Genomic DNA, 25,281 nt, shown 5'->3' on the forward strand with positions numbered 1-25,281 from the left:
TAAGTGAAGAAGAAGAAGAAGAAGAAGAAGAAGAAGAAGAAGAAGAAGAAGAAGAAGAAGAAGAAGAAGAAGAAGAAGAAGAAGAAGAAGAAGAAGAAGAAGAAGAAGAAGAAGAAGAAGAAGAAGAAGAAGAAGAAGAAGAAGAAGAAGAAGAAGAAGAAGAAGAAGAAGAAGGAAGAAGAAGAAGAAGAAGAAGAAGAAGAAGAAGAAGAAGAAGAAGAAGAAGAAGAAGAAGAAGAAGAAGAAGAAGAAGAAGAAGAAGAAGAAGAAGAAGAAGAAGAAGAAGAAGAAGAAGAAGAAGAAGAAGAAGAAGAAGAAGAAGAAGAAGAAGAAGAAGAAGAAGAAGAAGAAGAAGAAGAAGAAGAAGAAGAAGAAGAAGAAGAAGAAGAAGAAGAAGAAGAAGAAGAAGAAGAAGAAGAAGAAGAAGAAGAAGAAGAAGAAGAAGAAGAAGAAGAAGAAGAAGAAGAAGAAGAAGAAGAAGAAGAAGAAGAAGAAGAAGAAGAAGAAGAAGAAGAAGAAGAAGAAGAAGAAGAAGAAGAAGAAGAAGAAGAAGAAGAAGAAGAAGAAGAAGAAGAAGAAGAAGAAGAAGAAGAAGAAGAAGAAGAAGAAGAAGAAGAAGAAGAAGAAGAAGAAGAAGAAGAAGTGGTGATAATGTTAATAATAAGAACAATGACCATAGAACAGTATATATTTTTGTAACTAATAAAACTCGATAGTGTCACCCTGAAATACAAAGAACATTGATAAAAAGTTTCACATTAAACCCTCGTGATGACTTAAAGATGTATAGTACTTATCCCCGACAGACAAACAAGCAGTCATCGCCGACACCTACCACGTTGGTCGAGTGATCTAGAGGTACATAAGACGAGACTGTAGTTATAGAAGTAATGATGACGGAAATTAAAATTATTATTAGTATAGTCGGATCACCTTGAAATTACCACCCCAGCTTATTTCACCTGATGATTAAGCACCCTAACACTAACCTAACCTATATTAACCTGTCCTAATCTAATCTAACTTAACCTAACCTAACCAAACACTAACCAATATTAACCTGTCCTAATCTAACCTAACCTAACCAAGCACTAACCTATATTAACCTGTCCTAATCTAACCTAACCTAACCAAACACACCAATATTAACCTGTCCTAATCAAACCTAACCTAACCAAACACTAACCAATATTAACCTGTCCTAATCTAACCTAACCTAACCAAGCACTAACCCATATTAACCTGTCCTAACCTAATCTAACCTAACCTAAGCAAACACTAACCTAACCTAACATGGGGAGACTCATTTTCCTGTGATTCTTAACATATCTTTCCCAGATGGTAGAGTAACTCACTAACTATTAAATACTACGAACCACAAGACCATTACCTGTTTGGCTATACCTTGTCTCATTAAGGAAAGGTCTGTATTCATAGATCACAGGCAGTCAATATTTCCAGGGAACTCTTGTCAAAAGGTTGGGTTCGAATCTACGGACTTAAATCACCATTTTTTATTCTCTCTCTCTCTCTCATATGATTATCTTTAGGTTGGACGAGGTGATGATCCTTGATAAACAGTAATAGAATAAGAATGATAAAGTAATAATAATAATAATATCCGTAATGACAATAATTAATTAAGACAAAGGCACATAAAGGAAAATGAGAGACGAATTGATTGAGAGAGAGAGAGAGAGAGAGAGAGAGAGAGAGAGAGAGAGAGAGAGAGACATTACAAACACAAGACTTATTTCCCCCCTCCTCTTCCTTCCTTCCTACCACCTCTCTCTCTCTCTCCTCCCTCCTTCCCACCACTTGGCTACCGTCATTCACACGAACAAAGGTAAAAAATGTAAGTGTGGGTAATAATAGTCCAGACAACTAGACACAACACCGTGGTGGGCGGTCCAGAGGCGGAGGGTGAGGCGGAGGGAGAGATGGAGGGTGAGGTGGAGGGAGAGATGGAGGGTGAGGTGGAGGGTGGGAAGGAGGCGCGAAGGAAATGATTAAAATAGTAATAATAATAATAATAATAATAAGGAAGAAAGGTTTAGATAGGGATAGGTAGATAGAGGGAGGAAGAGAGGATGTAATGAGTGGAGGAGTGAGGGGATGAGGGGGGGGGGTGTTTACCTGTGTGGCGCCTTTCGTTTATCACGTCCCCCCCCCAACTATGGTTAAAAGAACACACACACTTCTAGTTACGTATACAGTAGTCTCAACGAAATTTCCTCCCCATTTTGTGTGGTAGTTTATGTGTGGTACTTTGGTGTTTCCTCGCTACCTCGCTTGAGGAAAAAATGACGTACGGTACAGATCTGGTAGAGTTAAGACCGCGGGTATAGGGAGGTGTGTGGTGCACGGTGATGAAGGCTATTTCTTAACACACATATACTGATACACACATACACACGATACAAGATGCAATATGTTTGTATTTCAACTTATAATAATATTTCAGCTAAAATACACGCATATACTGTACACCTTATCTGAACTATATAATTATCATATTTGTATATTTTTAACTGCGACAATTCCATTAACTTTTACTAACTTGAAGATGGCAACATCCACCAATTATAAGTTATCCACTCTTTAAAATCAACATATAAACTTTACGTGTTTGATGTACAAGGTGTGAAGGTGAAGTTTACGCCTGTCTGAACATTTTGCAGTAATAAAGCAGTTACATAATGCGCACCCGGTGGAGACAGACAATGTTAAGAAAAAGTACCGCGAACACGACAGAGGCTACGCCGTTAAAGTAATATGAAAGGTGATGTTTCGACCCAACCAGAACAAATCCACCCACGGATCGTTAATTTTAGTTTTGATTAGTGTGACTTTTGTCGTTTTTATAAATTGTCCCATTAGAGATGATCTGCACAGTGTACAAGTGTCTCATAAGTCACGCACCATGTTAATCAAGCGTGTCCCATAGACCACGCATCATACTATACAAGAGTGTCCCATAGGTCAGGCACCATACTGTATATACAGTATGATGCATGACCTATGAGACACACCCTGTACAGTATGGTGTGCAATCTATGAGATACCTTGTACATGTAGCGCGGCGCAGTACTTTGATGAGGGTGCTGTTGACGTCAGAGGGACCCTGAGTACAAATATTTAACCCGGCGGAGACAAGAACATCTGCCAGTTAAGAGACAACAAATGGTAACTGTAACTTGGCTTCTGGTGGGAGTACGATTCAATTAAACTTTTTTTTTTTAGACGGGACATAAAACAACACTTTACGTCTCACAGTTGCGTTAGTATTGAAATTACTACATCATTTAGCTAGGTCAAGATTCTTATAAGGTTCTTACTATAAAGATTCGACGTAATTGAGGAAACATTCTAATGTTATAATGGCCACAGTCTTTGCTTTGTAGCTGTAGTGAGTCAGTTTATTGGTAAAATAGTCATCATCTTTGTGTCGTAGCTGCAAGGAGATTAATACTAAAATTGTGTTGGCTTGGTTGTATGAAGTCAGTTTAATGGTAAAATAGTCAACCTTGTGTCGTAATTGTAGTGAATTAGTTCGTTCCATCCCAAATCTCTTTTCATAAATAAAAACTATAACCTACGGACCTTTCGAGAATAAATTATTATGTCGTAGCTTAAGCCGTTACCCCCCAAATATGGAATAAAAACTGTCACGAACCCCTTTGAAATCGCGGAGACAACAACGCTTCCTCGAGACAAATGGTACTTTTTGCACTAAAGTTACGCCACCTGTCCGGGCTCTTATCTACATAGGGGAGTACATTATATTGTTAACTGCATAAATAGCGTCGTTCAGCGTGTGGTGCAGTAATTGTGGATACAGGTGTGACCATAATATATTAGTGGAAGGGTATTATAATCATTTCTGTCATCAAGCTAATTTTAGGTTTATGTTTTGGAATCAGTAGTTTAGATAATTCTAAGACTTCTTCCATAGTGTTTCCGTCGGAAATTTATTTTTTTTTTCGAGTATTTTAATAGATAAAATGGTAAATCTATTGTGGTGCACCGGTCTTTCTTTTGATATTAGAAATGTTTTTCCTGTGGTATTTGATGAATTTCGAACGCATTTGATATTCATTTCCGCTGGAAATCACCAGTTTTTTTTAGATAACCCCTTCCCTCCCCACACCCAACAATCGAAACTGAAAAATATGGATTTTTTTTCTCGAGTAAATCACATAAATAAAATAACAACCAACCAACAAAACCTAACCTAACCCCCCTTTGTTCATGCCCCCGCATCTTACCTTATTTGAAGAAGAATCAGGGTGGATACAATGTCGGCACAGCTCTTAAAATCTAATAATGTTGAAAAATAAATATCTCGGTTATCCTTAATTTTCAGCAGAAATAGCATAGAAGAAAAATTTGTTAGAATTGTCTAAACATTACAAAATTACATATTAATAACACCGAGAGAAAGACCGGTACTTTACTGTAAATTCGCCGATAAAATTATATTTTCGCCCCCAGGCCCTGATGTAGGTCAGTGACCTGTGCCCGGGTGGGCTATTTCCCCGTAGAAAAAAAAAACATAAAAAGGAAAATGTCGGGTAAAATACTAAGAATAACACCAAACATACCTTTGAAAACCTGACCTGTGACTGACTTTTCATAGAAAACTAATTTAAAAACTCGGCACTTTCACTTTTTTTCTATAGTGGATACTGTTGTAGTTTGTGCAAATGTGTTAAAAAGTGGTTATTTCTAAATTAAATATAACCTAACCAACCAAACCAAACAAACTTACCTAGCTCCCCGGGTCCCCTCGTATATTAAACAGAAAGAACTTACTATGATATGGTGTATTTTGCGTTGTTTTTGTGGACGTGAGAGCAGCCGCCTGCATTGGGTTGATCCAGCGGAGTGTTTTGAAGTACCTTATATACAACAGACTTTCCACACAAACTCAGTTCAATTTCAAAGTATTGCTATGAAAAGTACTTTCTTATTAAGATGTTTATAAATAAAGGTATAATACTGGGTTTAATCTTCGCATTTTCAAGCCAAGTTCCTTTATAAGCACTAGAACTGTAGCACAAGACTGGCAACAACCTTCACATGCCAGGCTGAAAATGAAACAGGAACACACAGTAGTGCGCACCTTGGGGCCTAATTATCTACGAAATGAAACATTTGCACAAAATGAGTATCATATCAGAACTCACTGATGAAAATAAAGTAAGAAAATAAACAGTAAAACAAATAACTCGTTTGCTGGTAAGTCGTCAATTTTAACCGTTATTTTTTGTATTTTACCCCACATTTTTCCTCACTTCAAAGTCTTGCCCACCTTAAGCAATAATACAGGGTACAATATTGTTTGTAATTTTATCGATTAAAATACTCAAAAAATATAAATTTCCGACGGAAATATCGTAGGAAAAAAGTGTCTTAGAATAGTCTGAACTATGTGAAAAGCATATTTTTTTATGGAAAAATCGAAACTTGGCTGCTATCATAAATTGACTAAAAGTGTCTTAGAATTGTCTAAACTACTGATTCCAAAACTTAAAATCCTAAAATTTGCTGAATGACTGAAACGATAATAATACCTGTGGAAGTTATGGCTTGGGTCGACAAAGAACATATTATTATACAGTACAGGGTATTATTATTGTTAATAGTACTGTAGTAGATAAAGCAACTAGTGACGTGTGTGTACTATCACCACACACCCCAGTGAGGACCCAGCTGAGCATATGGCAGCCTTGACAGATTATGCACCATCACTTGTACATCTCTCCCAGTCTCTTTGATACTTTAAGTATATATAGCGAGATGTTGATATTTTGTTAGGTTAGGTTATGTTAATTTTATTTGTTAAGAGTTTGATTGGAGGTGTTGAATAGCTACCAGGAGGCTATATTAAAGCAGCACTGTGTCATAATTTATGTCTAATTCCCAAAATATTGTTGTTAGCCTCTACACCAAGCTCATCAACCAACCCAGACCTCCAGCTTATGCCGAGGTACAGTACAGTAATGTGTATGTATGTTTCTCTGCAGGATGTTGGTTGGAGGGACGTCGTGTGGGTGAGGGGGAGGTGGTGGCATCCCGCGTTGACCCTTGTGTCCGCTGCGGGTGTACAGAAGGGAAGCTGACATGTGAGAAGAAGGCTTGTCCTGTGCTGTCATGCCCCACCAAAAAGCAGGTCCTCTTACCTGACAGCTGCTGTAAGACCTGCCAGGGTGAGTAGAATATCACCACTAGCTGCCTGTCTCATGTCTCCTCTTTTTATTATTTATATTATTTTTTTTTTCATTACAAAGGTGATATTTTAAAATATTTAGTTCATGGTTAGGAAAAGTGTGAAGACCTTAGCATGTCACATGTCTTCACAGATTGCAGGTATGAAAAGTTGTCTCTGTCTGTACACACACACACAGGCAGAGAGTGAGTGTGTTTGTCGAGGGTTAAGTAAGAGATGTGGCTGAGCAAACAGACTTGTGTACCTGACCTTGATGTTACCATGTTGGGCTGCCTCAAGTCTGAATCTCACCTTTAGAGACAGGTACTATGACATTGTAAACCAAGATGATACATACATGTTTTTTTGTAGTATTTCTGTATAGATTTACCTATACAACTTAAGGTTAGCTTTGCATCTGAGAAAGCTGTAAATCAGCTGTTGAGTTCACTCTTTTTTTTTTTTTAGTAAAGCTAAAAGTCCTCATATGTAACAACTACTGATGGTGTCAGTGTCTCAGCTGTTGACAACATAATTAGCCAACAGGTGTCAAGCTGTAAAGGTCATGGCAGTGGTAAAAATGACCACACATTTTTATCAGATTCGCAACACATGCTTGCACCATGCTAGTCGCTGTTGTTCATCATGTCTAAATAACAACTTAATAATTAAAACAGTTTAACCAAAGTACACGCAGTCAGTGTTGATAGTTTATTAATACAAACTATATGGCACTGCAGCTACGCACTATTGAGAAGGGTTTCGAGGGAAAACAGTCGTAGTTAGAAATGGCTCCACCTAGAATGGTCCCACTCTTAACAAAATGGCCCCAACCATAATTGCACCGAATTTAGCCACTTTTGGTTTTGAGAGTAAGTGACCCTTAGTGTCAGATTAATGTCCGTCATTGTTGTATCAAATTCATAAGTGCTATAAGTTGACGATTTGGTTGTACCTTCAGGGTCCCGTGAACTGATCACACCTCCAGGAGGCCGCTGCTTCCTCAATGGTTACCTATACACGACAGCGATGGAGCGGACGCTGGATCCCTGTACTACCTGCACCTGCCACCAGGGTTACATCACCTGTCAACGAGCCACCTGCCCTGTCCTCAATTGCTCCCATGAGTACCAAATCACAAATGAGAATGAGTGTTGTCCCACCTGTAGTGCCGCCGGCCAGTTAGAGAGCACCTGTCACATGTACGGGATGATACATAAGGATGGTGAGGAGTGGAAGAGGGATCAGTGTACCTCCTGTACCTGTACTAACGGGGCTGTCTCTTGCCACACTCTCCCCTGCCAGTACTTCAACAAGCCATGTCCACCTGGCTTTAAGGTAAGCCTCTCCTCCCCCCCCATCTCAATGTTCTTACTTAAACTTTTTTTTTGAACAATTACAACTTAATTTTGACTTTTTTAGAATAATTAGAAGTTTATTCTGATTATCATATACATCCAGTGTACCTTTAATCCTATGCTATTATTAAATATAAGTCACTCAAATTGTCCAATAACTGTGTCAGGACATTGCATACATGAGGATTCACTCGCTGATAGTATTACTAATATAACCATTACTTATGAAGCACTAAATGAAACAGACACACAGACAAAGAGAAACACTTCAGAATATAACAAAAAACTTTAGTACTGAAAATTTAATACACTAAACACTAATACATGTACTGTACCATACAGTCTATATAAATAAGGGATGTATCAGTGCTACTCTGGAGCTACCACCAAGTGAATCTCCCTGTAGTATATATATATATATATATATATATATATATATATATATATATATATATATATATATATATATATATATATATATATATATATATATATATATATATATATATATATATATATATATACAGTACAGTATATGAACTAATAATAACAAAATAAACACATAGTAGGTTGTACTTCTACTCCATAAATAATAAATGAGCATCACATAATAACACCATACAATGATAAAAATACAGTAATACCCCGCTTAACGCGGTTTCGCTTGGCGTGTTTTACCGTATACGCGGTGCCTCGCCAGAGCCGAACTTTCACTTAACGCGGGTTTTTTCCACGTATACGCGGTGAGTGTCCGGCTCGAGACGCTATTTTTAGATTCGCCCCACCCGCCACCCGCCTGCCTGCCTGCTCTCGCCTCTCCCTCCTCCTCCCTCCCTCCCGCCTCCCTCCGCCTGGGCAAGCCGCGCTGTAAGGTTGCGCAGTGTGTGTCTTCTACTAACGTAAGTGTTACACCTAACTTTTAATTTTCCTAACCTTACCTTTATTTTTCCTAACTTAACCTTTATTTTTCCTAACCTAACCTCTTCTATATTACTTGTTTGTTCATACCATCATAAAGTTAAGATAAAATTTTTACTACAACATAGTTATGTGTTGTCAAAAAGTGGAGTTTGGGGGTCGGGCCAGTTTCTATTGGAATTAATCCCATATGTTCTGTTGTTCACTTAGCGCGGTTTTCACTTAACACGGTACCCTGTGGGTTTTATTGACCGCGTTAAGCGGGGTACTACTGTACATATAAACTTAACATGACAATCAACACAATTATGTAACACTAATTATAATTCTCACATATACTGTACCTGTATACCAGGAAGTAGTAATAATAATGTTATTGACAGCGTGTTGAGTCCGAGCACGAGTGTTGTCCCCGTTGTGAGGAGGCTCCTGGTGTGTGTGTGGTGTTTGGCGATCCTCACTACCATACCTTTGATGGACTCCTCTTCAATTTCCAGGTACTATATACTCACTCTGTACTATATATAAAGTGTGGGTGGGTGAGGGGTAGAAGGTTGAGATTATACATTGTAGCTACAGTACTTCAAAAGAAAATCAATCTAAATCCCTAACATTATAGAGAATACGAGGAACACAATACTGTACACAGTTCCAGGTCATAACACCTCTATATTTACTGATAATGAAAAAAGAAAGTAGTTATATTTCACTATAATTCATCAAACATTTGACAATCATGTTTCAAAGCTAGTCCATCATAAATCATTATAGGAGATTTATGATGGACTAGCTTTGTTATTTTGTAGTTGTCTCCAGTGCCACCAGCCTGTAGTATCACTAATCTCTGTGTCACTCTACAGGGAGTCTGTAAGTACACTCTGGCGAAGACTTGTAAGGCCCAGGGCGGCTTCAATCTAAAGGTGAATAATGACGCCAGACGATCTGCCAACTTCTCCTGGACCAAAAGTCTTACCCTCAAAGTGCCAGGTGCTAAGGTGAGTGCCTAGATGATATGCAGAATATTTAGAATTTTGCCCCACGAGGGGGCTAGTTTATTGGGCACCCCTTTACATCCTGTGCAAGGTGAAGCGCAAAAGCATTTACAGCGCCCAGCTGGGAAGCATGTAGTTCATGCTTGCTTTCATAACTCTTGCATGAAGGGCGTAAAAGCCTGAGGTGCCATGGGTTTTGTCAGCATGTTACATAAAGTGACAGGATAATGAGTGTGTGGGGGGAAAATTCCCGGTACAATTTATCTGTTTATGGCAAAGCGTGGCAGGTCCCTAATAATGTCTAAGTGCTAGGCCTGTCACTAGGAGGAGGGATATCTGGTCAGGGAGGGAAGAGGTGTTGGTAACGGCTGGGGACCTGTAGGAGGAGATCAAAGGGCAAGTGAGGATGTAGTGAGAGAGGGTGTGAGAGTCGGGTTGACCACAAAGTGTACAAATAGTGCATCCGGGCTTAGGGTTGCGAATGTACTCCCATAGGTACCTGTACCCTAGACGCAGTCTCATGTACACAATCTGTTGGGATCGAGTCAGGGATTGTTACTCTTTGTAGTGGCGGTTGTCGTCACCGGTTACAGCGTCATAATGGCATAGTGTGGTGCTACCCCGTTGTTTCAGGTGTGTCCAATGTTCATCAACTGCTTCTCGTTGTACGGCGTGTATGCGAGATTTGAGATGATTTAGGGCGAGGGTAGCTTCAGTATCCTCTTCTTGTGTTGCTTCTTTGGCAAGCCGATCAACAGTGTCACAGGCAGTTATCCCTATATGTGACGGGATCCAAATAAACTTGACACGGATGCCATCAGTTTGCTCTAGCCCGGCAACGGCGGCTAGGGTGTGTTGGGCGGCAGGGGAGGAGGGGGAGGGTGATTTGAGCCTCGCTAGCGCAGAAGTGCTGCCACTGATTATAAGGAGGTTCCAGCGTTCAGTGCGGGCATAGGTCACCCAGATGAGAAGTGAGGGGAGGGTACCAGGTACAGTCGGGGTCAAAAGTTCACTCCCGCCCAAAATGAAGCAGCATCCACCCCAATTGAGATGAAATGGTCAGGGAAAGTCAGTTTGGAGACTCATTCTCGTGACTCAATTTCGCCATGGGGAGCAAACTTTTGTCCCTGACTGTACCAGGATAAGTGTCTGACTGGAGGGTGAGGGAGAGGAGGGTGCCAAGGTCAGTGCTTAGGTGAGGGGTTAGGAAAGCATGGGTGCCAGGTGCTTAGGTGAGGGATGAGAAAGGGTAGAGTGCCATGGCTAGTGCCTAGGTGAGGGAGGGGGAAAAGGATGAAAGGGAAAGTGAGAAGGGAGAGGAACACAAAAGCAGAGCAAGACAGGAGAAAGGAGACAAAGGCAGGCTGAAGAGGGAGAGATGGGAAAAGATGAATAGACAATGAAAGGAGGTTAATGATTAAAATGATAGATAAAGAAAGTAAAGAAACAGGAAACATGTAGGAAATAGATGGACTGCAAAAACAAAGAAAAATAGAGGGGGAAAGTAAAACAGGCAAGACGGGAAATGGAGGAGAAATATGAGATGATAAGGAATAAATGAGGAAAGACAGGGCACTGGTGGTAGCCTCGCAAGCAAGATGTCACGGGTTCGATTCCCGGGCCGGCGGAAGTTGTTTGGACACTCTTCCTAGTCCCCTTGGTCCCTGTTCACCTAGCAGCAAAGTAGGTACTGTACCTGCTGTAAATCAAAAGTTGCGAATTCGTATTCAGGGACTTGTTGGAGCTTCCAATAACTAGCTTAGACATAAACCATTGACTCTTCAGGCTTCTACGCCCTTAACTCATGAGACATAAGGCAAGCATGAACTTAGCATGCTTCTCTGTTGGCCGCTGTAAACACTTCTATGCCTCACCTTACACAGGGATGTTGGGGGAAAAAAAAAAAAAAAGAGGAGAGACAGACAGGCTAGAAAAAAATGAGAGATAAAAAATGGGGGATGGATGAGATGTGGGCTGGAAGGTAAGAGAAAGTGAGAGATAGAAATACTGTAGAATTAAAAACAGACACAAGTGGAAAATGAGAGACAGACAAAGTAGAGAGAGAAGTGGCAAATAAGAACTAGATAGACGAGACAAACAGACAGAGAAGTGGGAAAATGAGAAATAGAGAAGATTGGCAAAAAGAGAAAAATAAGACAATAAAGGGCAGGAATAATCTCAGAGAACAGGTAAAACACACAATAAAGAAACAATAGCTACTGTAAAAGGTGAGGTAGAGGTGGAATTCAGTAAAAAGAGGAAGAGAAAAAGAGGAGGGGAAGAAGAAAAGGAATGGGAGGGGGAAGAAGATGAAAAGGAGGAGAAAGAAGAGGATAAGGGGATGAAGAGAAGGAGGAAAAGAAGATGAGTACTATAGTATATCTTTATACTTAATACTTTTACATAAAAAAGTTCAATAAATATTAATGTATCCTGTTCAACTGCTGTAACTCAGTCTCCCACCTGTAGGTGAAGCTGTCAGGAGCTAAACTCTGTCTTTCTCCTCTTAGGTGAAACTGTGTCAGAAGCTACGCACCAAGGTCAACGGTCGTATTGTGAAGCCGCCCTTCGAGGAGCCCGGAGTCCTCAACCTGACGAAAGAAGGCCAAGCTGTCTCTGTCACCACACCCCTAGGTTAACACCTTCATTAATTAAAACACCTGTGTAGTGAAGAAGTTCAGCGATAGATATATAACAGCAATAGATATAGTACAGTACTGTAACTACCTTCTCTATTGATAGATATAACTGCCTTCTCCAGCGATAGATAGATAGATGGATACTTACCAGTAATCAGTGAAGGTTTATATTGATGCAACATGTATTTAAACAGTGCAGGTATACAAACAGTGTACCTTGACACTACAGGAATTTTATTGGTCAAAATTTAAGTGAAAATACGACTAGTAAGTGAACATCATCTCAAAAATATTTGTAATTTGATATGAAATTCATAGGTATTAAGACACCTTATTTAGCTTGTTCTAAGATATGAACTGTAACTTTACTTCTTATGTTTTAGAATACAAAAATCATCTTAATTTACTATCAAGGAAAAATTTTACTTGCCACTATATGAAACTTTAATAAAATCTAACATTATTATTGTAATATTTTACAGCATACCTTCTGTATCATTGTATACAGGCAGTCCCTGAGTTACGATCATCCGCACTTATGAACAGGATCCGAATACAGTCATTGCAAATTTTTTTGCATCACAGTATTTTCATTTTCTATTTTGTTTAACATCACTTTATTTCCAGAATTTACATTATTTTTTATGTATTGGATAATATTGTTGTTTTGTATGGGCAGGGTTGTGCTTTAATCTAACCTAACCTTAAAAATTAACACAGTTGTGATTTACGATCAGGGTCCAGGAATGTATCCCTGTCGTAAGTCGGGGACTGCCTGTATAATTGTCTTCAACTTAGCACCATGCTTAATAAACTCCTATGAGAATAATGTTTATGATTACATGTATTAAATTTTAATCTTGGTGTGAATGTTCATCGCAGGGGTGAGAGTGCTGTGGGATGGCATCAGCTACGTGGAGGTGGAAGTACCAGTTGAGATGAAGAACCGAACTTGTGGTCTCTGTGGGAACTTCAACGGTGATGCGGATGACGACCTCACCACTAAAGATGGGACACTAGTGGAAACGCCTAACCGTATGGCCATGTCCTGGTCCACGGGTAAAGTGAGGCAGTGTTCCCGCAGGATGATGGCAGAGAAGAAGGCAAAACAACAACGTCGACCACAGCGCCTGACGTGTCTTGTACCACATGACCAAGCTCTTAGTCAGTGTGGACTTCTCAACAGTACAGTTTTCCAGGCCTGTCATAAAATCATCCCAATTGAAAAGTTCTACCAGTAAGTTCAGTTGTTATTGAACTATAGTGGCTGATTCACTGATGTGGATTGATCTAAAGTATAAAAAGTTTTTTCATGTTGAGATTGATTTATATGTTAAAACAATGGTGCTTAATCTTTTTAGAGCCCCCCCCCCCCCCATGATCTACTTTGAATCCATAGCACCTCCCTAATCCCCAAAGGGTCTAAGATTTTTTTTTTCATATTTCAATTTCACTGCCTTTTTTGTCTTTCTAGATCCAAGTAAACAAAGGGGTGAATTGACAGGGGTTAGGTTGAAAGTGGTTTAGTTGACCATTGTTGAATTGATCGGCCACCATATATGTCTGTAGCTATTCTAGAAGTGCTTCAAATAAATTGAGAACCCCTACTCTATGGTAACACTGTCCCAGCTCAGTCAAGCAGAACAAAAAATTTGTAGACCAACTAAGCATACTTAAGGGTTTGTGTCAATGTGTCTATCTGCCTTAAATTGTTCAAAGTTATAACATGTTGATGCTGTAAGTTATTTCAATTTTTAGGGAAGAAAACTAATTCTTTTTCATGGCCAATAAGCAACATCACTTATAGTCAGTGATGTTGTTTGTACTCGGGGCTAAGGTGTTCACATGGTTTGTAATGATTGTTAGCCGTAAAGTAACCCCTATTGTTGAAATAAGAATGAAGAGGTTTTGAGTATTTATAAATTATTGAACATACGTTAATGTTTTATTGAATGTAGGGATAGTGAAGAAGACATGATTGAGTAAATATTGATGTACTGTACTGTATACTGAACTAATATCAGCTCCTGGAGTATAAATATATTTATTAATCTGTTTTATGTGTGTACCGGTAGGTGTTAACAATGATCCTTTTCACAGGTCCTGTATCTTCGATATGTGTGAATGTCGATCAATCCGCCGGTGTGTGTGTGACACCATCCAGGCCTACGCAAGGCAGTGCCAGAGACTTGGCATCCCTGTGGAAGAGTGGCGCACACACAGCAAGTGTGGAGGTGAGAATCTTGCTGATTATTATTTTAGCGCTAATGCCACTGGATGTATTTTTTTAAGCTATATATTAGTTTATACTCGAGCTGGCACCACACACACTCCAGCACTCTTACAAAGAGATACTGTTAAACACATTTTTTTATGTGGAATCAATATTCAACACCATTTTAGAGAGCCATATTAAAAGATGTTTTTTATTATAGTATTTAATATTAATTAAACAAACTTCCAGTACTAATTCTGTGTAGAGAAATCTTTCACACATATTGTAATCTTCATAAAGGTAAAGTGATAGGCATATGATATCCAGAAGTTAAATTTTTTATTCTTATAACATGTGTGAGAAGTTCTACATTGTGTTGTGTTGTGTTCGTACAGGCCTGGAATGTCCCCATGGTGCTGAGTACATGGAGTGTGCACCACCCTGCCGAGCTACCTGTCGTAACCCAAAACCGAACCCCAACTGCCACACTTGGAGCTGTAGGGCAGGATGCTACTGTCCACACCCCACTGTGCTGCACCGTGGGGCCTGTATCCCTGCTGAGGAGTGTCGCAAGAGTAAGAAAAGACGAAGAAACCGCCGCAGGAATCGCTGAGGTGAAGCGGCTGGCTCGGCAGAGGGTGGCGGGGCAGTCGGGGTGCCGGGCCTCCTACTGGCAGTGGTGGTAGTGGTGATGGTTTTGGCTCGACTGTTGTAAAAAAAAAAATTAAAAACTCGATATGCAATAATCCTAACTGGTGAGAATCTCTTGCTTACAGTGAGGATGTAAAGTGTGTGTGGAGATAAGTGCAAGGTGACCCTGACACTACGGTACCCCAAAAAAAGGATGCCCGGGCCAGCAGGAAGGTGGTGGTTTGAGTGGCAGGCAACACAAGGCATCACGCTGGGGGAATGTGTGATTGATCTCATGAGGTGTGTTATTACGTGCATGCAAGACAGATATTAGTGGCATTGTCTTAAGAAACATTAAGTGGTGAAGAATATTATACTTATTTGTGCTTCTTCTTTGTGTGTTGTTATTTGTGTTTTATATGTTTGTTGATATTCTGTTAAATGGACGATTATTTTAACAGTGAAAGAGTCTCATGATAAGATGGTAGAGATTGTTTAATAACTGGTAACCGTTCGAGTTTCTAACATAAGGTGTCTTGCCTTTTTTTTATTATTCTATTTCCTGACTTAAGGTGTAGAGTCACAGATAGTAGGAATAGGAGTAGTAGGAATAGGAGTAGTAGGAATAGGAGTAGTAGGAATAGGAGTAGTAGTAATAGGAGGAGGAGTAGTAGTAGTAGTAGTAGCAGTAGTAGCAGTAATAGTAGCAGTAGTAGTATACCAGTCTTGAAGTGTTCCATATATATTTTTATAACATATCAAAACTTATTACTTTTATGTTTGAAAAAAGTTGGTGTTTGATTAATTAGAAATTTGTGGTCGAAAACTGTCCAAGAAATGGCACTAACTTCATAGTGAGGAGGAGGAGGAGGCAGAGCAGATAAAGACAAAAGAAAAAACAAACTAAAGAGATAACATAAATAATGTTAGCATAAAAACATAACTTACCCCCAAAAAGGTTACTAGATTTATTACCTAAATACGTATCTCGAGTTCTATGCACAGCAACAAAGACATTGAAAATAGATGACCAATCAGATACCACCATCACCACCAGCAGCAGTACACAAACAAAGGAACAGAAACACAAAGGAACAAACAGACATACAAACCCAGATAATCTCTGTAAGCAGATGTTTTTGACAGATCTGTAAACAAAGGTGGACTTGTCCAGATGGTATGTTTGTTTTTAGGAAATAATTGTGAGAAAGTGTAGTGAGGAAGGCCAATTTAGTTGTTGTCACTGTGGCCACTTGAGCTGTTTTTATGTAGCCACATGAGTTGTCTTGTGGCCACTTGAGCTGACTGGTATTGGTTGTTTGACAGACAATGGTTAAGTGACAGATGGTGGTTGTGTGATAGAAAATGATTGTGTGACAGATAATGGCTGACAGACAGTGATTGTTTGACAGATTTTGGTTGTTTGTCAGGTAATGGTTGACAGACGATGGTTGTTTGACAGATTTTGGTTGTTTGACAGATTTTGGTTGTTTGACAGATGGTGGTTGTTTGACAGATGGTGGTTGTTTGACAGATAATGGTTGTTTGACAGATTTTGGTTATTTGACAGGTAATGGTTGACAGACATTGGTTGTTTGACAGATTTTGGTTGTTTGACAGATAATGGTTGGATGACCATTTGATGGTGGTTTGACAGATAATGGTTGACAGAATGGTTGCTTGACAGGTACTGGTTGTTTGGCAAACAATTGTTTGACATAATGGTTGTTTGCCTGATAGATATTAATCTGTTTCCAGACAGTGTTGTTCAAAAGTTATGAATTTAATCGATAATCAAGAAATTAATCGTCAAACTCATCATTAATTAAGGATTAAGCTAATGGACTAGGAAATGACTGGTAAATGAGACAGGGTGTTTATAAATTATCTCAACCATTGTAGGTATCAGTAACTTCAAAAACATTAAAGATACTACATACTAGATTTATTACACTTAACAAACAACTCGTATCTTTTTTTTTTCTTGTTTTAGTAGATTTCCACAAAGTATTTTTCAAGGTCCAGTCATATTAAGTTTTACAATGGGTCACATGATTTATGGAAACCCTGTATTATAATGTAGTAAAGCATCAAAGAAATTTATGTCTTGACATGTAAATATAATAGTGAATGAAAATTTTTTCTTATTATGTGTGCGAGCTATACAACCAGATTCAGTTAATGCAAAGATACGTTTCATCCCAGAAATATTACCAAAGACAAGATATGCCATTTGTGAATCTATGCTTTATGGCACACAGTCAACCCTCGCTTTACGCGGTCCCACATTCCGCGTTTCCACGTTTACGCGGTACCCTGCCGAAACAGGAATGCTCACATTCCGCGGTGAGTGTACCCCTTTACACGGACAGCGGCTGGCGAGCCGCTCCATTTTTGGATCCAAACCTCCCGCCATGTTGTGTAAGCAGTGCGAGCATGGTGCGCACAAGGTCGCCCAGTCATCAAAACATTACCGAGTTCTACACCCAAGTCAGTGATAGTGATAATTATAGTGAGGATATGGACTTATATGGACTTTGAGGGGTTTGACAAAGAGGCCCTGCAAGCCTGTGGTGGATCGTGATACAATTGATACAAGTGATACAGGTGAGGGCCAATAATCTGCCCTCTGCCTCGGAACCAACTGCCCATCCCCGTGTGCCCAGCCATCTTTTCTACTAATGTAAGTGTTAAAAAACCTAATATTATTGATATTTCTCTTAATTATTAATTGTGTGTGCATACCATCATAAAGTTAAGATAATATTTTTACTACAACATAGTTGTGTGTTGTCAAAAAGTGGAGTTTGGGGGTCGACCCGGTCTCTATTTCAATTAATCCCATATGTTATGTTGTTCACTTTCCGCGGTACCCTGTGGGTTGAATTAACCGCGTAAAGTGAGGGTTGACTGTATACTGTGCTGTTGTGTATATAGAAATATATTTAAAAATAAATTTGCATCATGTTGAGTTAAACTGTTGATGGATTTACAGTTTCTCATGGTTTTTTTTTTACAATAACTTTAAATTTTTAACCTGATCAATGTGGTGCTTAGAGCGACGATAAAATATTATGTCTAGGAGCTGGATCCTGGAATACTGTATTCCGTTTATAGTTACTTAAAGTAATACTGTGTGTGTTCTGGGAGTTTGGCCAGCTTGATTTGAAAATTTCTTCATCAAGTTGAGAGGGAATTTCTTTTTGTTGTGTATAGTAGTTGTTGTGAAGGTTCTTAGTATTCTATATGATAAAATGCCAGATAATAGACCCTTTAATGTGAACAAGGTAGAAATAGCATACAGGTAGATAACAAAAACTGTACAGAATGAATAAGAGAAACATAGAAAATAGTGCTCTGGGAGTCATGTGATCTCGGCGAGTCATTAGGGTGAAGTGGTTTACATTAAGAGGTGTGACTCTGTTAACATTATCTCAGAGAACAGTGTATGAGATTTACTAGTTGGATAACCCTCTGAAGATAATGACTCAATATATTTATGAAAACTGAAGGTAATATTTAGAGGTTGGTGTCTAAAGGACCAGGAGAGACTGTGTGTGTTGTTCCAAAGAGATAAACTCGGGCAGGTGTCGTGTTCAGAGGTTCATGGGGCCTACTTGTACTGTCTGCAAGTTGTCTACTGTGTATACATCCCCCAGAAAAGGACGTTTGAATGCCCAAGTAAACAGTGAGTTGGTTTAGTGTTGCCAAGAAGGAGAAATTATCCAAGAATAAGGTTAGCACGACTGCTGATAATAATCTCACAGGAAGCGTCTTTCATTATGCCTAAACCCCATTATTTTACAGTCATTATTGGAAGCATCAAAATACTATAACTATCCAGATTATATATATTTATGCCAGTCAACAATTAATTTGTCATCAGTTCTTCATGGGACTGAAAAATGGAAATTATATGACGAATGTTTGCCTGATGATGGTGAACTGAGAACAAGTAAAGGAATGGTGTGATGAGCTTTGACAAACAATGCAAGTTGGTCTGTAAATTATTATAACACGAATCTTAAAAGTTTACCTAATTTAAATGAGTTGAGAGTAGATGATTTTTTTTTAAATAGTAATTTTTTTTTTTTTTTCAATAATTGAAGGTGTCTCTCACAGTGTCAGAGGACCATAATGTACTCCTTGCATGTGCCTTGTCATAGTGCATTGTGGTTCCCCCAGTTCTCTTGGTGTCAAGTTAGTCGTTTATTTTAGAACTAGTTGTTAAAGAATGCCCACTGGCTCTGATATTACCGCAACACTTATTGCCTTCAATGTTTACTCTATATATTTTATATATGTGGTACATCACCCCATCATGTTTAGGAGTGATTCTACGTTCATGTTGTAGCTCAACCCCTACAGCTGATTGGAAGGTGAAGGAACATATGGGATCTACACAATGTGTGTTATGAGAGTGATGATCAGCACATACTTTAATCACATAATGTTTCAGATGCCAATGATTCCTTCTGTTGAATGTGTTCCTACATGATACATTATGTATTATGCCAATCTCATCTCTGTGATGGGGAGGAATATGTGTCAGTTACTTCATGCCAACACTGCCAAGATATTGAGGCAGTGACTCACACGACACACAATGTTTAGCCGTGTCAGCTTGGCCAGCGTTAGTTTAATTATTTCTTCATAGTCTTGGATCTTGGCTTTAAAATATGGTAGTTGTCACAACTTATGTTTCTTACAAGTGAAGCAGTTATATATTAGGGAGTACTGTCATAGTCAGCATAAACTCTTTTGTGATTGATGATGGCCTCAACTAAAATCTGGATTAATGGTTCCTATTGGCCAGCAGACAATCACTAGTTACCATAATATATAATGCCAAGTGGCTACAAAAAGCCTGAGTTAGCCAGCCAAGCCCATAATGTTTGTATGTTATAAGAATTGGCCACTATAAATTTAGGCCGATTGACTGCAGATAACTAAAGTTACTCTCTGCCCATTGACATAGTTAACACAAATTCCCTCCAGCCTTAACTTCACATGATCAACCTTAAGCTTACTGATGCTCAAGTAAGCTTCATGATGGCTCCCTCAAGTAGGCCATCTTTGGGTTGTTCACTTTCTGCCCTGAAATTCAGTAATGAATTTAGTGGTAATACGATCTCTGTGTAATTCTTCAGTAAGGTTAATTTTCCTAACAATTGGATACAATTGACAATATTTTTTGCTCATTATTTACTCGCAGTTATGATGTTTTGCCAAATGCTGTAGGAATTTTTCAACATTTCTGGAACAGAGAAAGATGGATGTTAGGTCTTGTTTATATCAGACATATGACAATAGTGTACACATCACTGTTCTCAGACATATGACTGATGAGTGTACACTACAGATCACTACTATCAGAAATATGACTGATGAGTGTACAAATCACTGCTCTCAGACATGCTGAAATTTTGGTTGTATTTCTCTTAAATGTTGTAACCATAACCATTGATGTGGTCCTAATGTTGACATAATATATTGTGATGATATTCTTGAGATATTAAACATCTAATTGTGTCGTGTTGATTGTATTATCCTCTTTCAACCTCAAGTCAGTAGTGTACAATCAAAGACAAAAGTCGTGTCGCGGTTTTGTCTGAAGATTAAATATAACTCGTGAAACATTATGAGAGCCCCCGACCACAAGGCAGAGCGCACCAAAAGTTCAGCCCTTTGGCAGAGAGAAATAATGTGCTTGTGGCAGTGTGTGTGAAAGCTGCCAAAAGATACAGCATTGTACCATATATACTGAAGTTCACATTTATTTATCAAGTAAATACTGAAATTTATGTACTGGTACGTACAGTACTCTAGTAATTGTTTGTAGATAAAAAACAAGAAAAAAATTTTCTTGTCAGGTTAGCTAAAGCATTAATCATTGTTAAACACATTTCAAAGTCATATGAAAATTTTGCATGGCATGTTTCCATTTATGGTCAAATTCTTCTATCTCTTCACCCTCAACTTGTCCTCTCATGAAGCAACTCTTTCCATTTCCTCCAAAATTTGTTGTTCTTCTCCAATGTTATTTTTCAAAACAGGGTGCAAAAATGCCTGGCTACGGCTCTGCCAACAACAACCACCACTACCACCCAACTGTTTTATTCCGGTTGGCATCTCTGACAGCATGCCTGGCCTACCAGGTTGATCTTATAGGAAAAGGCCAAACACCTCAAACTGAAAGCCCAAATAGTTCAAATGATTATTCGATACAATAATACCAATAATAATAATAATGTGACAGCCAACACCACCAGTAACTTCCCGAACTACATAAATGAGATATATTTGGGAAGGGACAGTTCTAGGAAACGGCTGACTCCGATCATAATAAACTCATGAAACCTTTCAGGTAAATGCAAGTGTACTCTTCAGCAGCCTTGTGATCTACAGTACCTTGTGTGTGTGTGTGTGTGTGTGCATGTATACAGAGTGATAAAGACAATGAGGGATGCTCAGCAGAAGATGAGGGGTGTTCACAGGTCTGAACCACTGAGAAACAAGAACCCAGATACTACACTGAATATCATAGCCAGTAAAATGAACTATTTGATTGATAAATATACACCCAAGACTAAACTCACTGGCTCTAGGAAAACAAGAATACCATTTACACATGAACCATGCAGCAGTTGACAGTGACAAAGTTAAGAAACAAAATCAAGAGGTGGGTTACAACAAATGATGAGCAGAACTGGAGGATGCATGCCAGGTCCAGGAACAAAGCAAAGGCACAATGTAGAAGGACTGAAAAAGAGTTCCAAGGGTGGATTGAAAGCAAGGAAAAATCAAGCCCAAAGGCTTTCTACCATTATGCATTATTGTGACAGGTAAGGTTACTGTGAAACTTATATGGCTTATACTGTCCTGTATATTTCCCAATTTCTATCATGGAACCAACTTTAGCAAAGTTTAATGTTAGTTATGTGTTAGGTTGGGTAAAACAGTTAGTGAGAGAATTTCAACATAGCTTGTCAGCCATGTTGGATGACAGAAGACAAAGTTGAGATTACATACCACTTCAATCTAACTTGACATAACTTAAACTAACCCAAGTTGTCCAAAATAACTTACTGTAATAGTCTGTGGAATAACAAAAATCACATAAAGCAGACAATTGTCCAGATGGGAATTGTCTAAATGGGATGACACTGAAGTTGATGGCAGGCGGAGTCCTTCTTCAAACTGCTAACACAGAGTCTACAGGTAGTCCCACTGAGATAATTTATATGTAAAAAGTACATTGTGTGTGTGTGTGTGTGTGTGTGTGTGTGTGTGATAATGATAATAATAATAATAATAGTTTATTTACAAATACAACAGCCATATGCTAAAAATATACAAATGACACAAATGGGACATTTATAATGCATATAATGACAATGGAAAACGGTCATTTAACAAGAAATTTCAGGACAGTTACAGTACAAAAGTCAGATTGACAAGGAGTGAAAACAGAGGTTATCTAGGAGTACAGTGGTCCCTTGGTTAACGAACACAATTCGTTCCAGAAGGTCGTTCGTTAACCGAATCCATTGTTTCAATGGGATATTGGGTAATTGGTTCCAGCTCACCAAAATGAACATACAAAGTAAAAAAAATGCAGTAAAGTACACTTACTTTTAGGTGTGTATGTAGAGGGCTCCTGGTTGATGGTGATGATGGGAATTAGAAGTGGGGGTGGAGGAGAAGAAAGTGGGGATGGAGGAGAAATCACCTTTCAGTGGACACATGCTTGATGCAGTAATTTCACCAATAAAATTTTAAGTTCACTAGGTGTAATTCAAGATTATTTACTTTAAATCAACACTGCACTGCGGTATATATTATCAATATGTTAACTAAAGTTCAGAATGACCAATAATTTCAATGAAAAATGCAAAAATATTCAAGACACCAGCAAAATGGCTGCTCTCTCAACAGTAAACAAAGCTAGACTGAACCAGGGTTGCCAGATGTACGACAAGCTTCACGGCCAACTTCACGCCATCTCACGGCCAAAATTCGGCCAAATCTTTTTGGATGGGAAGCACAAGGCTATTTTTGCAATCCACACAAAATAAAAGTATCCCCTACAATATCCACTTAAAATGTCGTAATAAAACCAAATTTTCACTTAGAATTGAGAGCCCAATAATTACATAAACATAATATCTATAATCTACAGTGAAGATTTACCTTAATCTGAAATGGTGGTGGAGCATGATAATGGTGGAGAACTTGATAACACTAGTTGGCGTAAGCAAAAATGTCTAGTTCGTCATCGTCCCCCGGTTTGTTATATTTTCTACCACTGTCGTAGGACCCTTTCCATTTATACTAGTGGACATTTTGAAAACTAGCACTCGGAATTTCAGAAAGTAACTCAGATGGCTTTGTAAGCTCTGAAGCTTAACCCATATGCTGGACACGTTCAGCCTGAACAACTCAAATATGAGAACTAACAACTAAGGTAGTAACTAGAAGGATCAGTCAGCTCAGTAGGTCACGTAAACATGTGAAGAGGTGAGGTCACTGATTAGGTGAGGTCATGACAAGGTGAGGTCACTGAGCCAGCATTTTCATTGTGAAATTTTAAAATCTGCTAGACTTTTCTTCAAAATCCACTAGATGAGGAATTAATACGCATTTTACAAAATTTGGCCAAAATACGGCCAAATAGTTTGGCCGCAACCATCCATTTTTCCACGGCCAGGCGAAGTTTTTTACGGCCTAATTAGAGAAATTTGGCCGTGGAAACGGCCATCTGGCAACCCTGGACTGAACCTGTACTGCATATAATATTATCAATATGTTAAATAAATGTCAAAATTACTAATCATTTTAATATAAAACATTCAAAAATATTAAATAGCTCAACTTTATTGATATTTACTCCGTGGGAAACGAATTTAAACATAGAATAGATTACTGAATTGGCAGACTGGGCCATCAGCTGACCAGCTGATGCTCACAAAACGTGATTTTCGTAAGGATTTTGTTAATCGAATTTTTGTTCGTTAACCGAATTGAAGATTCTTATGGAAGGTAATTCGTTAACCGAGGGACCACTGTATTTGATAATTTTTACAATGGTTAGAAATAGGCTGTTCTTAGCGATCAGTACATGGTTGTATGGGCTGAATACGTTTGTAGTGTCGAAAAGCAAATTCACGGACAAGGTATCTTGGGTGGTAGATGGAGACAGTGGCAAGGATGGTGTAGTAGCTTCTTGATCAGAGAGAGTTGAGAGGGTCAGTGTACTGGGTGACTTTTGGTATGTGGTGTAGAAGAGGAAGAGAATAGTCTTGCACACCCTCTTCTGCACTCCTAGAAGTCTTCTTTGTGTAACATTTAAGAGGCTCTGTGAGATTGTTGCACAATTTAATTGTAATACACTCTTCTGAGAACTCGATGTGTATTATTTCTGTGTCAAAGCCATTTTCCTTAAAAAACATGATTGTTCACATTCTCTCTTGAAAACCGAGGAAAAGAATTTATCTAAGGCCTCTGCTTTATCCATAGTTACTATCTTCAAATCTCAAATCTGATACGCCCACACGTCTTTAATTTTGATTTTAGGCAATGGTAGACAGCCTAAGAGTTTGACTTGGCTTCATTTGAAATCCACCTCTGGAACTTTTTTTCAGCCCTTCTTTGCTCAGACTTGGCTTCATTCCTGGATCAAGCTTACATCCTTCTGTCCTGTATCATTTGTCATGACCCATTTCTTGAAATTCTGATATGGTTTCTTCACTTTGTCAACTGGCGCTTGGTCTCCTAGTAGTCTCGGAGTACCTGGTAGTTAAGAGAATTCTGTTTTTACTCTGTTCACCATTTAAATCCTTTTCTGCAGATGAATGGATGAGCAAAATATCAAATGTATGACCAATCATAGACTGGTGAGTTTGACCAGCAGTGTAAAGTATTAGAAAGCATTATACGAGATGCTATGATGGAACATCTACCACAAAACAGCCTTGTAAAGGAATGCCAGCATGGTTTTATGTCTGGATGCTCCTACTTGACACAATTAAGGTGCTGGATGTGTGGACACAGATCCTGGATCGTGGTGGTAATATTGACAATATACAGTATCTAGACTTTGCCAGGCCTTTCAAAAGTGTACCTCACAGGAGCAAATCCAGGATTTTATGGGAGGGGGGATTCTGAATTTTGCTGGACAGACAAAAACCTGAAAAAATTCTGCCAAATCTTTCACCTTATTCTGCCAAAATCCAAATAAAAATTAAGTGCTTGAAAGTACAGGTGGTACAATTTCATATATTATAGAACTAAATTGTATTTACTCATAAATAACTTA

General features: G+C 38.7%; 2 protein-coding genes across 3 annotated transcripts in view; one reads left to right on the plus strand and one right to left on the minus strand.

Moving 5' to 3' along the window:
• Window positions 1-16,949, plus strand: part of LOC121880386 (BMP-binding endothelial regulator protein-like) — a 133,534-nt gene extending 116,585 nt beyond the window's left edge. For both annotated transcript variants that reach the window (XM_042387545.1, XM_042387544.1), the window contains exons 6-13: window positions 6,030-6,212; window positions 7,173-7,549; window positions 8,871-8,984; window positions 9,348-9,482; window positions 11,990-12,113; window positions 13,001-13,355; window positions 14,219-14,352; window positions 14,729-16,949. In XM_042387545.1, coding sequence (XP_042243479.1) covers window positions 6,030-6,212; window positions 7,173-7,549; window positions 8,871-8,984; window positions 9,348-9,482; window positions 11,990-12,113; window positions 13,001-13,355; window positions 14,219-14,352; window positions 14,729-14,946 — 1,640 coding nt within the window. In that variant the 3' untranslated portion in view covers window positions 14,947-16,949. The remainder of the gene's footprint in view (window positions 1-6,029; window positions 6,213-7,172; window positions 7,550-8,870; window positions 8,985-9,347; window positions 9,483-11,989; window positions 12,114-13,000; window positions 13,356-14,218; window positions 14,353-14,728) is intronic.
• Window positions 14,653-25,281, minus strand: part of LOC121880385 (nephrin-like) — an 86,896-nt gene continuing 76,267 nt past the window's right edge. Inside the window, exon 25 of the mRNA XM_042387543.1 lies at window positions 14,653-15,039. The gene's annotated coding sequence lies outside the window, so the exon portion shown is untranslated. The remainder of the gene's footprint in view (window positions 15,040-25,281) is intronic.

The sequence above is a fragment of the Homarus americanus genome, unplaced genomic scaffold (genome assembly GCF_018991925.1).
Source record: "Homarus americanus isolate GMGI-L3 unplaced genomic scaffold, GMGI_Hamer_2.0 scaffold2759, whole genome shotgun sequence".
In the NCBI taxonomy this organism is placed as follows: Eukaryota; Metazoa; Arthropoda; class Malacostraca; order Decapoda; family Nephropidae; genus Homarus; species Homarus americanus.